This window comes from Lithobates pipiens, unplaced genomic scaffold, assembly GCF_037356315.1.
Source record: "Lithobates pipiens isolate NorthernLeopardFrog02 unplaced genomic scaffold, aLitPip1_a1.2 Scaffold_28, whole genome shotgun sequence".
In the NCBI taxonomy this organism is placed as follows: Eukaryota; Metazoa; Chordata; class Amphibia; order Anura; family Ranidae; genus Lithobates; species Lithobates pipiens.
The window spans coordinates 172,078,288-172,094,669 of NW_027507789.1; the positions used below are offsets into that span (position 1 = coordinate 172,078,288).

The 16,382-nt window shown below is 39.6% G+C and overlaps 1 protein-coding gene across 1 annotated transcript; it reads right to left on the minus strand.

The window, feature by feature from the left end:
• Positions 1–631: 631 nt before the first annotated feature.
• LOC143935818 (keratin, type I cytoskeletal 47 kDa-like) lies at positions 632–15,793 on the minus strand. The gene is made up of 9 exons (XM_077459929.1): positions 15,484–15,793; positions 10,967–11,095; positions 8,391–8,473; positions 7,280–7,436; positions 5,854–6,015; positions 4,443–4,568; positions 2,838–3,058; positions 2,484–2,521; positions 632–875 (listed from the first exon to the last, which is right to left on the minus strand). Exons 1-9 carry the CDS (start codon positions 15,733–15,735, stop codon positions 730–732), a joined length of 1,314 nt encoding a protein of 437 aa, XP_077316055.1. The 5' UTR covers positions 15,736–15,793; the 3' UTR covers positions 632–729.
• Positions 15,794–16,382: the final 589 nt, after the last annotated feature.

Sequence of the window (16,382 nt, forward strand, 5' to 3'; positions counted from 1 at the left end):
CAGATAAGGGATGTCTGTAGATACAAACATACTGTGCAACTTTGACCAAAGTTGAATAATGCCCTTGTTATAGGTGTAAGCCAATTACATCCCTCATGAAGCCTAACTGGAAATCTCTGCTAAGAGAAGGCTGGATGTTGCTAAGAGAAGGCTGGTGTTACTGCTCACCTCCACCATCACAGGAGGAAGCTCTTTCTCTGATTTAAGCCTCCTCCCATCCACGTTCTCTCCCCTGATGCAGTAGGCCTGAGCTCAGAATTTGAGAGCTTACTTCTGTGATGGTGAATGAGAACAGTAATAGCTGTGCATCTCTTAGCAACATCCTTAGCAAAGTTCTGGGAGTTTTCTACCCATAGAGGAAGGGACCAGTCAAATTTTGATCCATCAATGGCCGTTCCCATTCGGGAAGAGTCAACCTGGTAATCAACTTCTCTTTAACAGGACTGTTGGAAAATATGTGTTCATTTGGCACACGCAGCCAATCTGCTGCAACGCTGATCAGTGTATTCTGGCCCACTGTCAGAATACAATGACACAGCAAGAAAGGTTCCCATCCATCTATGGCCAGCTTAAAACTCTGAGTAAAGACATAATCAATATATTGTAAATAGAATAAAAACACATAAACAGGTTGTACAGCAAATGCACCAAGTGTTTTATTTTTCAGTTCAGTTCTATGTTCAGTTAACATTGTTGTAGATAGCGTTCTCTGGCGTGTCCTTGATGCCTTTATGAAGAGGTTTTGGAGTCCTGAGTCACCTCTTTCACGGAGGAAGACACCAACTTCCCATCTACCACTTCCTCCAACACTGTCTTCACCTTGATCTTTGTGGTGGTAGAACTGTGTGCTTCTTCTTTGCTGACAATTTTCACACCTAGTTGACAAATGACAGAATTAAGTAACACAATTTTCCATCATTAATACAGTAGCATGCAGAGGCAATGTACTATTTATGAGACATATGGGATTAGTAAAATAGAACACAGAGAGCATTCTTATGACATAGTCACAAGATTACTTATATGTTGCAAGAAGATGGTGGATTTAAAGCTGAACTCCAGGAATTAGACCAAATCTACCCCTGCAGCGGGCGCCTCTGTAATGCAAGGGGTAAATGCTCATTTGGTCTAGGGGTGCAACAATAAGTTGTATTGCTTACTCTATCCCTCAGTCTGGCAGGTTCAAGTGTTGTTCTATGCTGCCCAAAGCTCTGAGCTTTAATGAAGGCTTTGGGTTGTCCCACATTGTCATCATGTACGAAGCAGGGTTATTAACCCTGTTTTGTACAAAGAGGAGCAACCAAGACAGAGAGCAACTTAGTCAACCAAAGCTTGTTGGAGAATATAGTGACTGGACTTGTATGAAAACCTTGTATGATTGCAAGTGTTTCATCCCTGATGGACCAGCCACCAGAGGTCCTTCTCTTTGGGATAAACACAAACAGTCACATTGTCAAAGGACACAATGGCTGGCATACATGACCAAGGGGAAACTAGATGTACCTGCATTTCTGGCCTCCCTGTATTGTCTATAGTGGCCTTACTGCAAACCCACGCTACAATCAGATTGTATAATTTCCTTAATATTTATTAAAAAAGGTCCTACTTGACCTCATAAATTGAATGGATTTTTAGGCCACCCTTTGCACATATAATTAATTGTATTTTAACAACTAAAAGTAAATGTGCAAAGATTGTCAATCACTATGTCTGGCACATATGTGGGAAGGGTAACATTACAGTAATAACTAAAATATTAACTTTATTGTGTTTATACTAATTAACACACATACACTCATCTGTGATGAGGATTTAATTATATTGTTCTGACCTGATATCAGCTAACAGCTGTCTAAGCCCTTGTACACACGGTCGGAGATTCCGACGGAATGTGTCCTATCGGACCGTTTTGTCGGATATTCCGACTGTGTGTGGTCTCCATCGGACTGTTTCCATCGGAATATCCGACGGACCAACTTTTCCAACTTGCCGGTAAAATTTTCAGACAAATATGCTCCGATCAGACATACTCCGATCATGTGTAGCCTACTCCGACGGACAAAGTGCCACGCATGCTGAGATCAAATTCCTAGACCAAAGCTATTGGCTACTAGCCTGAACGTAGTCCCGTCATAACGAAATAACGTCATCTCGTTATGTACAATCAGATTTTCCGACAACTTTGTCCGACCGTGTGTATGCAACATAACTTCCGGACCTCTTCTGGAATTAATCCGTCGGAATTACTCCGACGGATTTGGTTGCCGGAATTTCCGACCGTGTATACGGGGGCTTATAGAAGAAACTCTGTAAAGTGAACCTGTCATTACAGATATATTGGGCTGCTGTCAACATTTTTGACTGCCATGTCTAACCCATGTCTCAAGGACTTCTATTTTTATTAGACACACATCTGCATACAAGAGCTGTGTCTTGGCAATTCTGTACAATTGTTCATTTGTTTGAAATGCTCAATGACTTACTTTTGTCTGATGATTCCAATCGCTTAACTGACGAAAAGCTGGTGAGAGAAAAAAAATGATATGTTTAAAACATTTGAATGGCCTCCACTCGAGTCACAGCTCTGTTACCTGTACTTTAAAAAATGATACCAGTAACAGGATTGGTTCCCATAGGAAAAAAATAATTGTTCTGCACATGCCACGTCTTTTTTTTTTTTAACCAAAGATATGGTGTCACTTAATGTTCTACATACACAGACATCTATTCTCAATATATCTTCAGTAACTGACGTATTTTATGTGTACTAAACTGAAAAATATATTTTATTGAGTTTATAATAAAAGATATTTTAAGAGGATTCATAAGACCCTCACCTGGCATCTTCTCCTTCCAGCAGTCTTCTGTAGGTGGCGATCTCCTGCTCAAGCCTGGACTTGATGTCCAGCAGCCTTCTGTACTCCAGACCATGCTGCTCTGAGTCTGACCTGACTTGCTGAAGGTCGATTTCTATTTGGGAAATAATACTCTGGAGATTTGCAATTTCTGCTCCATATCGGCCTTCTGTTTCTGATAAGGAGCCTTCTAACGCTTGTTTCTGAAAATGAAGAAAAATATAACCAAAATAGTCAACGGTGGTCTAATGATGACCATAGAATGTCTAATGAAGGAAAAAGAGAACCGATATAGCTGACAGTGGTCCAATGATGGCCATAGAAAGACTCAAGAAGCATGTTTTAGTTAATGTTAGTTGTATTTGCTTGGAGTTTGGCTTTAAGTAAGTATTTCACAAACACCCTCCTTCACAACATCTGCAAAAATAACCTTTATAGGCCCCTCATACCTCAGGATTTTTTAAATGCCATGCTTTTTGTACCCAATCTTGACCAATGTGGCCAAAGACCATGCTCCATGTGCATCTAATTTCACTCACAAAGTTCAGTGCAGCAAATCTCAACCAGGGTTCCATAGAACCCTAGGGTTTCTCCAAAGGCTACTAGGGGTTTCTTGAGCTGTGTCAGATTGGCCTCTGAATCCAACGTCACTTGGCAGTGCATCAACGATATTTTTATTTTTTTCACCTCTGATAAATTATTTTAGCAAGGGGTTTCCATAGACCTAAAATTGACTTCATTGGCTCCTCTGGGGTGAAAAGGTTAAGAAATGTTGGTTTAGTCCTGCCAGCATACTGTAGGCAATGTGATCTGAGTTTGACTAGGATGGAGGAGAAGCATATACAAACACTAAAGTATGGGAATCTCATAGAAATTCATGTTTCAGAGACCAGGAGGAGAGTCTAAGGGTCTGTGTGGATGAGCTTTTGTTTTCTTCATAACTGCTTTTCTCCCCATACATATCTATAAGAATGCAAAGGCAGCTGAAGCAGGTCAAATGCAAGGCAACACTCATCAAAGCCCATCGCCATTGGCCCTTAGTGAAATTCTTACGTAAAGTACATTTATCCTTTAAATCCGGAGCTACAAGGGCAATTTTTTGTAACCCAGTCATACTACTGATGGTGATTTATCACCAAGGGTGGTAGTCAATCACTAAACAGAACAAAAAGCTCTCTATGGTGTAAGCCAGGGGTGGAAAAATTTATATAAGCTGCAGATGGACACCGGTGGCAAGAAAGCGCCCTGAGGCGATTCAGTTCACATAGGTAGCGCTATACAAGTCACTCATTCATTCATTCATTCAATATGGAGTTCAGGAGCCAGTCTATCCAAGCCAGGAGCCAGCGGGATTTTGTTTAGGAGCCAGCTTCAATAACAACCAATGAAACCTCAAAAGTTAGTCTCCAGCTGTAATTTTTAAGGCTCAATAGTTACTTGGATTCTGGGAGTTGTCCAGCCTTGGTGTAAGTTATACAAGTAGCTTACAGCAGACACAAGTTCATCCTACATGTACTAATGCTCAAAATAAAGTAATGACTAGGACCACATGTCTGTGATAGAAGGTGAAGAGACTGATACACTTACCATGTTGAGGAGGGACTGAAGCTCCAGCTCCAGACTCTGTACTGTGCGTCTAAGTTCTGTGACCTCAGATTTGGAAGCCTGGAAGCTTTGTTGGTTTACTGCAACTTCCTTGCTGAGGCTTTCACTCTGTGGAAGAGAAGAAAGATTTCTTAAGACTCAGAAAAAAACAGGGAACAGTGATTCAATTAGTAATCTTTGGAAAACATAAAAGTGATCATGCTAAAACACAGGCAGATGCAAATATTGTGCAGCTAAATTTTCCATCTTCCCTATTTGAAATCCAAACAGATTTCTCAAGTAGTAAGTTGGCTAGCTACACATTTGGTCCAATTATCGAAAAAATTAGTCCAAAAAAATACCTTTTGTGACTTATAAACCCCCAGGTGTAGACAACCTAAACTGTTCCTATAGCCATAAGGTTGTTTTTGGAATTGGTAAAACTTGTTGGTTTTTCTGTGTGTCCCATAGGGGAAATATCCTTTTATTTCTTGCCCCAGAGACACAACAGAAAGCAAGCTCTCCAACGTGAGGGGAAAACACCTTCTCAGATGGTGGTCATTGGAAAAATTGTCCGAATCGGAAGGTTCCTCTCCACCTCCTGTTTCATTGACAATGCAAATGTTGCATTTCCCATCACTTTCTAACTCCTGGAATTTCCAGCCGGAAAACACAGATAGTAACAAATTCAGACAGAGTTACTAACTCTTTACCTTATCAAAAAATGTTTTGGCTACAGCTCGACTTTGAGATTCTTATGCCTCGTACACGCGATCGGACTTGCCGACAACAAAACCGTGAAATTTTGTTCAAAGGGTGTTGGCTCAAACTTGTTTTGCATACACGGTCACACAAATGTTGACCAACAATTACAAACATAGTGGCGTACTAGACGTACTATGTGGTTTTTCAGCTCTTTAGCGCCACACTTTGGGCTCCTTTTGCTAATTTCGTGTTAGTAGACGTTCAAAGCTTTTGAAAATGTGTTTGCAATAACTCCATTAGTATCACCAGCAAAGCAGCTTCATTATTAAAGAAGAAGAGAATTGTGCGCTGCATTTGAAGATTTCATAATTTTCCACGTCACGAATGTTAATTCTCTATTACAAACGCTAGTTTACAAGACCGACCACTTCTGCGTCCGAGCATGCATGTTTGTACTTTGGACTTTTGTGTGACGGACTTGTGTACACACGATCGGAAAGTCTGACAATAAACATTTGTTGGCGGAAAATTTGAGAGCATGCTAGCCAACATTTGTTGGAGGAAAGTCCGACAACAAATGTCCGATGGAGCGCACACATGGTCGCACTTACTGCCAACAAGCTCACATCCAACATTTCCCATCTGAAAGTCCGATCGTGTGTACGCGGTATAAGAGTTTTTTCGAGCACAAAGTGCCCTTGCCACATACCTGTCCTCTAAACCAGATCTCCGCCTCTTGCCGATTCTTCTCCACCATTTTCTCATATTGATCCCTGACATCTGCTAGCACCTTGGACAAGTCAACGGCTGGAGCGGTATCCATTTCCACATTAACTTTTCCTCCAGATCGACCCTGAGAAGCAGCTAGATCCTGAAACATAAAGAAAGATGGTAAGGACACAGCCATAATGATACACCGCAACATTTTCTTAACTGTTCATCATTATAGCCTTAACGCATGTAGATATTAACCCCACTTTTAGTGATGGACTTACTCTGAGTCATGAATGACTTCCCATTCTCCTCTGTGTATCTGAGGTCATGGTTAAACATGATCAGGTATATGGCACATTTATGAAACATTTAATGTGTGCTTTGGTGTCTCAATCATCTTTAACAGTCAGAGGCCACCATAATGGAGTTGTATGGTGCAACTCACAAGGATCAAGTATCATAAGGCACTTCATTGATGGGTCAGTGTCAGCATTTTGGAAGCACAAGAACTTCAATAAAAAAAAAAAGGAAACTTAAGCCCCATACACACTATCAGATTTTCTGCTGAGTTTTGTCTTCAGATTTACCAAAACCATATAATATGAGGTCAAACTTTAGGAGTTTCAATTTGTATGCAATCAGCAGGCCCTTGCACTACATGGTTTGGGTAAATCTGAAGACAAAAATCAGCAGAAAATCTGACAGTGTGCATGGGTCTGTAGCGTTGGTTCATACCAGAATCCTGTGTGATGTGATTTTCAGCCCATTCATTTGAATGGGGTGAAATTGCACTGGATCTCACCCAAAAAGCTTGCACGTTCTGTAGTTCCATGTGATCCGTTGCATGCAAAGGCACTGTATTTGAGATCTGTGTGTGGGGTATCATTAGGATTACATTGACACCCACAGCAGATTGTTCACCCGGTGCGTTTTGAATGCACTGCCGGAAATGTGCATGAATTATGGTTTTCCTGCACTTCATTCTGATGTGAACGGGCCCTTATTGTTTTTATGGAAGGGGAGGTTATCAAAACTGCAAATGATGAAAAAATATAACTTCTTACAAATCAACTTTGAAAACTGGCAACCCCTGGACAGAGCAACATTCCACTTTAACTAGTTCATCCTGTAGATTAACGTTCCTCAACATGACCCCTCACAGTTCGGCCTCTAGTTTGCCTCCTCCCATCTCAGTTCATTTTTAAATCAACGATTGTCGAGCTGGATGGTGCTTATATTTCTCCTTAATCAGCTGAAATTTAAGTAATCTAAAGCCAGCCTTAGTGTTTAAATTAAAAAAACACTACTTGAACTCAAAAAATTGCTTAGGCTGATAAAAATGCCAAGATGCGCAGCTACGTGACCTCTCTACCTTTTTGCATTAATAATCAAAATATTCCAAGCACACTTGGCAATCTTACCTCCTCGTGATTCTTCTTCAGGTAGATCAGCTCCTCCTTTAGGCCTTCAATCTCAAGCTCCAGGTCTGATCTGTTGATGGTCAGCTCGTCCAGGGCTCTGCGCAGTCCAACGATGTCAGTATCCACTCCTTGTCTGATGGCCAGTTCTGATTCAAACCTGCAGGTGGCGACAGAGCTCATCAGTTTCAAGTATCTACTTCTCTTAGAGCAAGGGTCTCCAAACTGCGGATGTGGCCCTTTACTTGTCTTTATCTGGCCCTTGGGGCACTTTTCCTTCCCCTAATATGAGGTACTATTCCTCTCACTGACACCAATGATAGGGTACTTTTCCTCCCACTGATGCCAATGATGGGGCACTATTCCTCCCACCGCCACCAAGGATGGGGCACTATTACTCCCACTGACACTAATGATGGGGCACTATTACTCCCACTGACACTAATGATGGGGCACTATTACTCCCACTGACACTGATGACGGGCCCTTGTTTTCCCAGTGACACTACTGATGGGGCACTATTCCTCCCACTGACACCAATGATGGGGTACTTCCTCCCACTGACACTACTGATGGGGCACTATTCCTCCCATTGACACCAATGGGAAGAATTATTGATGGGGCACTATTCCACTGACACTAATAATGGGGCACTATTCCTCCTATTGACACCAATGGGAAGAACTATTGATGGGGCACTATTCCACTGACACTACTGATGGGGCACTATTTCTCACATTGACACCAATGATGGGACACTGTTCCACTGACACCAATGATGAGGCACTATTCCTCCCACTTACACCAATGATGAGGCACTATTCCTCCCACTGACACCAATGATGGGGCACTATTCCACTGACACCAATTTTTTAATCCCACTGCTAACCGAGCTTATGGCATTGCTTACTCCCATCGATGCCAGGGCATTTCTGCTTCCACTGGGAGGTTTCTCGTTACTCATTGTCCTCTAGACATAGAGTCCTCTAGAGAGTTATTCTAACAATATAATATATAATATATTATGTTATGTTATAACTTCTCCATAGAGGCGCAATCCTTGCATATAGGCATACCATATATACAGAGTCCAATATGGTGTGTAATCACTTACTTAATCTTAAAGTCATCAGCAGCCAGCTTGGCGTTGTCAATCTGCAGCACAAGCCGGGCATTGTGAATGGTGGAATCCTGGATCTGCAGGATAAGGGGAGATATATTGTGAATGAGCCAAAATAAATACACAATTATTGTATGTTTCTTTATGGTAAATGTATATTATTTTTATTTTAATGATCGCTATTCCTAGACGTATATTATGACAAAAAAAAAATTAAATAAAGCTGCTTACACCACCTTGTGGTTTTATGTGGTTTTACAGCTAGTTATGTTTGTCAATGACTACTGAATATAAAATAGAAGTTGACTTACAATACAACTACATTTGTTAAAAAGGAGATTAATAAAATTGACATTTAAGCTGTTTTCAACTGAAAGTTATTTTTTACTTTTACTTCAACTTGTAGCCACCCTCATCTTTCCATAACGCTTATATCCAATTTAAGGTCAGAATGTCCAGACTGAATCTTCATCCCCCCAACTGTAATGGGCCTCCTGTCTCTCTTACAGAATCTTAGGTCAAGTTACATGGAGACTGTTGTATGAGGTTTGGCATTCCCGGACATGCACTGAATTCCTGTACAGTAATTTTAGCGATAAACCTTTTTCTGTATACATCAGATGCAGTGATTACTGCAAGTCTGATTAGATAATTGCACACATCTTAAGGTATGCTGAGCCTGTATTACAACACTTATGCCCTGTACACACGGTCGTAAATTCCGACGGAAAAGGTCCGATCGGATCATGTTGTTGGAAAATCCAATCGTATGTGGGCTCTAAAGGACTTTTTCCATTTGAAATTTCGACGCAGAAATTTTGAGAGCTGGATCTCAAATTTTCTGAAAACAAAATCCGATCGTTTGTAGAGAATTCTGACGGACAAAGTGCCACGCATACTCAAATTAAATTACAAGGCCAAAGCTATTGGCTACTAGCCTCTATGTAGTCCCATCGTATGCATCGAATGTTACCTCGTGTCCGACCGCGTGTATGCAACTCAAGTTTCGGACAAAATCAGTTGAAAAAATCCAATGGATTTTGTGGTCGGAATGTCCAACTGTGTGTACAGGGAATAAGATCGGCCATAAGTTACTAATTTATTTTTTTTACCAGCCAAAAGGCTGATCGAAAAAAAAATTGATTCGCCCCATCCACACTAGAAAAGTGGAAGGAGGAACCCTCCCCACGGTGCTATTGCATTGTGACAGCAGGAAGGTCCCCACTGTCAAGAGACACTGATCAGTGCTGTAGCTGATGGAATGAAAGTATTCCAACAGTCCATTTGGAGAGAGGTCGATCATTAGATCAACTTCCAATGGCCATAGATGGATTGAAATTTGGCCGTTTCAGTGTGGAATTTTGATCCATCTATGGCCAGCTTTAGTTTCAGCATGTATACACACCATCTACAGAGACAATTTAGATAGGAATCTGCAAGAACGTTTGCTAAGATCCCTGCAATATAGAAAGCGTAGCCTTGGAATTTTTTAAGTTAGCTTTTCTGGATAAAATTATGGGATCTGACATTGCTGACTTGTTTTAATAGGTGCAGGGTCTCGGGCTGTCATCTTGATCTGTACATTGCCCATACCTCCCAAATATCCCGGATTTTGAGGGATTGTCCCTGGTTTGCAACAATGTCCCTCTGTCCCATTTTCCTTCTCACTTGTCCCTCATTTTGATCGATATAGTTGTATATAAATTGCACTTTTTATCTTTCAAAAAGTGTTTCCCATCGCTAATCCTTCCATCCAATTTCTAAGTTGCTGCATTTGTAAATTTCAAAAGACAATATAAATGTGATTCACACCGCTTTGCTGTGCCCATCACATGCAATGTCTGTGCAATGCGAATTCAGCCATACAGTTGTATGTTTTAGGTAAGCTATACAGTGGGCAAAAATTATCACAATGCAAATTGTGAAAGAATGATATTTAGGAAATATTTTATAGACTTGGTCCACCAAAATGTACTATTTCAGTTTTTGGTAGAGCCTGACAGTTTCTTCTATCTCTCTGAGACACTCTGGTGGGATATTTGTGTAGAGTTTGTGGGTCTACACCCTTACTGTGCCCATCATGAGGAGTTTCCACCATCACTGTGGACTTCATTTATTTTATGTTATGAAGAATGTAACTGGAGTAACTGGAACATATAAATATTGCAGAAACAACTGGAACACCTCGACTGACAGAAGCAGAACTGGGAATTAGTTACGGCATGGAGATCTTACTGTTGGAGTATCCCAGTCATATAACAAAACCAAAGGCTGACTCACTATTATTATACAGGATTTATATAGTGCCGACAGTTTACGCAGCGCTTTACAACATTAGGGCAGACATTACAATACAATACAATTCTAGACAGGGGGAATCAGAGGGCCCAGCTCGTTAGAGCACTAGGCTTTACCTATATAGCTAAAATCTTACTTTTTTACGGAGGACCTTCCCCTTTTACATAAGAATTTAAATATACTCAGAATAAATCTTTCTCATCCACATTTTTGCTGCAATTTAGGTTTTGTATCCTTTAATGAAAAAAAAAATGAAAGGACAGGCCGGTTACCTGGGAGCGCAGCTTGTTGATGGTGTCATAATATCCACTGGGGTCGAAAGAGCTGACGGAAGATTTTCTGTCATAGAACTCACGGATTTTCAATTCCAAATCACCGTTAGCTGTCTCCAGAGATCGGACCTGAGGAAACACAATATTAAACTGTAAGTAATTCACAAGAAAACCTTCATCACTCTCTGTGTACTCCTCTAATTGTGGTATATGTATGTGTTTCTTTCTAGTTTAGTACATTCAGAACGGTAAAAAAAAAACAAAAAAAAAAACTAGTTGAACTGAGTTACTACATCATTATTTCTAATTTTATATATATATATCTATATCTATATATATCTATATAGATATAGATATATATATAAAATATTATCATTAAGCTACTGTAATTGAACTGCAATTAAATATAATTTTTATTATAATTTTATAAATAATATACATTTTATAATTTGTATATTTTAAAATGTATATATAATTATATAATGATATAAAATATATAATGTATATATGTTATAAAATGTCATTCATAATTTATATATATATATATATATATTAAATTATAAATAATATATATATATATATATATATATATATATATATAGATAGATATAGATACATTTAACATAATACATATAATGCATATACATCATAAAATGTAGTTTATAATTTTTATATATATTATAAATAAATAAATATATTTATTTTATTTATATATATATATATATATATATATATATATATATATATATATATATATATATATATAATATTATTAGTATTATTATTATTAAGCTACTGTAACTAAACGTCAATTAAATATAATTTTTATTTATAATTTTATAAATAATATACATTTTATAATTGATATATAAATTCGAAAATGTACAATTATATAATAATATAATACGTGTAATGTGTCTAATGTTTAATGTATATAAATCATAAAATGTAATTTTATCATTTTAATTTTATAAATATCTCTCTCTCTCTCTCTCTCTCCCTCTATATATATCTATATATCTATATATATATATATATATATATATATATATATATATATATATATATATATATATATATATATATATATAATTATAAAATCTACAACTATATTATAAGATAATATAATACATATAATGTATATAAGTGATAAAAATTAAATGTATTTATTTTTATTTTATAATTTAATACATTTTTAAAATTAATTATATTATTATGATCTTTGATTAATATTATTTTGGGTGGAGTATTAGTATTATACTATACTGCAATAAAATTTTATTTACACATTATTTATTGCAGGTATTTATATAGTGCTGGAAATTTACTCAGCACTTTACATATTATACATTCACACCAGTCACTGCCCTCAACGAGCTGGCCATACATCATTATGTTTAGGCTGAATAAAAAAAAAATCAAGCAAATTCCTCCATCCATGCTAAACAGCTCAGATAAATCTTCCATGGTGCCTATTATACCTAAGCAGTGGCTGCATCCAATCAGGTGCTGCCACTGTTTGGCAAAAAATGTTGGATTCAGCTCCTTTGATTTTCCGGTCAAAGGATGTTAGACAGGAGGGGGACTATCACATATTCAGCTTATTCATCAGGGACTGGACAACATTTGCAAAGTGTATGGCCTGCTTTATCATCCAAGGTCACATGCATACATATACTAGGGTTATATACATACACTATATTACCAAAAGTATTGGGACACCTGTCTTTACCCACACATAAACTTTAATGGCATCACAGTCTTAGTCTTAGTCAGTCTTAGTCAATATGGAGTTGGCCCACCCATTGCAGCTATAACAGCTTCAACTCTTCTGGGAAGGCTGTCCACAAGGTATAGGATTATGTCTACGGGAATGTTTGCCCATTCTTCTAGAAGAGCATTTGTGAGGTCACGTACTGATGTGGACGAGAAGGCCAGGCTCGCAGTCTCCGCTCTAATTCATCCCAAAGCTGTTATATCGGGTTGAGGTCAGGACTCTGTGCAGGCCAGTCAAGTTCCTCCACCCCAAACTCTCTCATTCATGTCTTTATGAACCTTGCTTTGTGCAACGTCACACGACAGCGCAATTGTCAGTTAAAGCGACGCCGAATCACAAAAAGTGCTCTGGTCAGGAAGGGGGTAAAATCTTCCGGGGCTGAAGCGGTTAATGGCAATGTCATTCTACTGTGGTCACCCTAGGCTAAGATCTTAATTTGCACTAAAAATACCTCTCCCTCTCAGTATAGCGATGTATTCCATTCCATGAGGGGCCCTAGGCTTATTGTCACACCCGAAAGCTATACCTTGAGGCCTCATGCACACAGGATGTAAAAAAAAAAAAAACTTTGCCTATGGGGGGGGGGGGGGAATTTTACTAAAACTGGTGTATTTAGAATCTGGTGCAGCTGTGCATGGTAGCCAATCAGCTTCTACCTTCAGCTTGTTCAATTCAACTTTGACAATAAAACCAGGAAGCTGATTGGTTTGTATGCTTTTGCTTAGATTTTAGACTCACCCGTTTTAGTAAATAACCCCCTATATGTTCATGTACACATAGGCATTTATAGGCATATTAGAAGAGGAGTATTTAGAGCTATTAAAAATAAAAATAAAACACTTTCAGGAGAAAAAAAATGCCTGATGTGCGTTTAGCTCTTGGGCATTCATTCATTCCAATGGCCTGAATGAATGAATTTTCTAGCCAATGGAAGGAATGAAGCCCAAACGCATGATCCACCTAAACGTGTGGGCAAAAACGCAGCTTTAGGCGCGCTACTTCATCTGATTTTTCCCTGCCGGGACGAAAGGCGTCCAGGGGAGGAAAAAAAATAAAAACGCCCTGTGTGGATGATGTTTAAATTTGGAAAGCATAGTTATGCCCTGTACACACGATCGGAGTCTGTCGGAAAAATCTTGGATGGTTTTTCCGACAGATATCCGCTCAAAATAGCCTTGCATACACACGGTCACACAAAAGTTCTCTGAACTTTCGACCATCAAGAACGCGGTGACGTACAACGCTACGACGAGCCGAGAAAATGAAGTTCAATGCGTCAAATTGTTTCCGAGCATGAGTAAGAATTTTGCACGTCCGATTTGCTACAGACGATCGGAACTTTTTCCGTCGGAAAAAATAGAGAACCTGCTCTCAATCTTTTGCTGGTGGGAATTCCAGCCAGCAAAAGTCAGATGGAGCGTACACACAGTCGGAATTTCCAGCCGAAAGCTCACATCGGACTTTTGCTGATGAGATTTCCAATTGTGTATACGGGATATTATTAGTCAGGTTGAAAAAAGACACAAGTCCATCTAGTTCAACCATAAAAAAAATAATAATAATAAAATAAAAATAATACAATCCCATATACCCAATTTTATACCCACAGTTGATCCAAAGGAAGACGAAAAAAAAAAAACCCAGAACAGCTCCAATCCAAGGATCCAATTTGCTACAGCAGGGGAAAAAAATCCTTTCTGATCCCGGAGAGGTAATCGGATTTTCCTTGGATCAACTTTACCTATAAATGTTAGTACCCAGATATATTATTTGTATTTAGGAAAGAATCCAGGTCTTTTTTAAAGCAATCTACTGAGCTGGCCAGAGCCATGTCTGGAGGACGTCTAGTCCACATTTTCACAGCTCTTAAGCCCCGTACACACGAGCGGACTTTTCAACATCCAAAGTCCGTCAGACCGAGTCCGTCAGACTATCCGATCGTGTGTGGGCTGCAACGGACTTTAGCTTCGCAAAAGTCTGACGGACTTTAGAAATGAAGCATGCTTCAAATTTTCCCGACGGAACTCCGCCGGACCCGGTCCCCTTCGAAAAATTCGCTCGTGTGTGTGCTACTCCGACGGACTAAAACCGACGCTAGGGCAGCTATTGGCTACTGTCTATGAACTTCCTACGTCGAATCCAGTCGTACGTCATCACGTTCGACTCCGTCGGAGTTTGGTGTGATGGTGTGTGGTCAAGTCCGTTCGGTCGAAAAGTCCGTCAGAACTCCGTCGGAACTCCGTCGGAACTCCGTCGGAACTCCTTTGGAGGTCTGTCAGACTTAATCCCTCTCGTGTGTACGGGGCTTTACTGTGAAGAAACCTTTCCGTATTTAGAGATGAAATCTCTTTTCCTCTGGACGTAAAGAGTGCCCCCTTGTCCTCTCTGTTGGCCGTAAAGTGAATAACTCGACACCAAGTTCACTATATGGACCCCTTATATATTTATACATGTTGATCATATCCCCCCCGTATTCTCCTCTTCTCAAGAGGGAATAAATTCAGTTCCTCTAATCGTTCCTCATAGCTGAGCTCCTCCATGCCTCTTATCAGTTGGGTTGCCCTTCTCTGCACTTTCTCCAGTTCCCCGATAGCAATGCATGTAAAAATATATATATATATATATATATATATATATATATATATATATATATATATATATATATATATATATATATATATATATATATATATATGAAGGTTGTCTATGTTATATAAAATTCCAAACCAGTTGTCCTTACCCGTTCCAAATAGGTAGCCAGGCGGTCGTTCAGGTTCTGCATGGTCTCTTTGCCGTTGACCCCAAAAGCGTTGCCTTCTTGGGCTGCGAATCCACCACCAAATGCGGGGGCTGCCATGTTATAGCTAGCAGAGGACACCCTGATGCTGGCAGCACCTCCTGCCACACTGCGCGCCCTGGGGGAGCCAGCTCCAACACTAGACCCACTATAGCGGGCAGAATGGTTGATGCTGCTGCGGGTGGAGAAGCTCATGATTTTTCCGGCAGGGATGTAGTGACAAGAGTGAAGCGTGCAGGAGGGTGAGCTAGTCTCAGGCCCCTCTGCCCTGTCTTATATACCCAACAGAGGGGGAGGGCTTGCATTCTTATCTCTACCAAGGACCCACATAGCTGCTGGTATAAACAATAGAACATTCCTGCAAGTAAACAGGCTTGACTTGTCTGAGGAGTGAGGTGAATTCCTGAAGTTTAACTGTTTTTCCATGGAAAGGGAACTTTACCTTTTGTAAAGAGAAAAACGTTCAAGAATGAAAAGGCGCAGCTGTCATTGAACCTCTTTAAAGGCGCAGATTCTAATTCTGGAATTTAGCGACAAGCAGCAGCTGCTAGTTATATTTCACGAGTGCCGAAAATATTATTTATGTCCTTGTAGTGTCCTATATAATATCACCACGTGCTAAAGACGTCTTCAATGTTCAGCCGGGACATGCAACAAATAATCAGGATATAAGGGCTTTCCAAAACTCAATCGCTGCTTTTATTTCTTATGCAGGTTTACACAGCCCCCAGCGTATACCGTATACCATGGAGCGCTATATATAACCCTTAACCAGTCATATCATATATCTGACTGCTAGAGGAGCTTAGGTACGGGATTGCACTTTAACTAAAATGTTTGTA

What these genes read in the sequence shown, in the direction of transcription:
- LOC143935818 (XM_077459929.1), bottom strand. Translation starts at nt 15,735, where the DNA reads ATGAGCTTCTCCACCCGCAGCAGCATCAACCATTCTGCCCGCTATAGT. An exon ending in AGATCTGGTTTAGAGGACAG is followed by an intron (nt 4,569 to 5,853) that starts GTATGTGGCAAG and finishes TCTCTTCCACAG; the next exon opens with AGTGAAAGCCTCAGCAAGGA. An exon ending in TTCAGTCCCTCCTCAACATG is followed by an intron (nt 3,059 to 4,442) that starts GTAAGTGTATCA and finishes CTTCATTTTCAG; the next exon opens with AAACAAGCGTTAGAAGGCTC.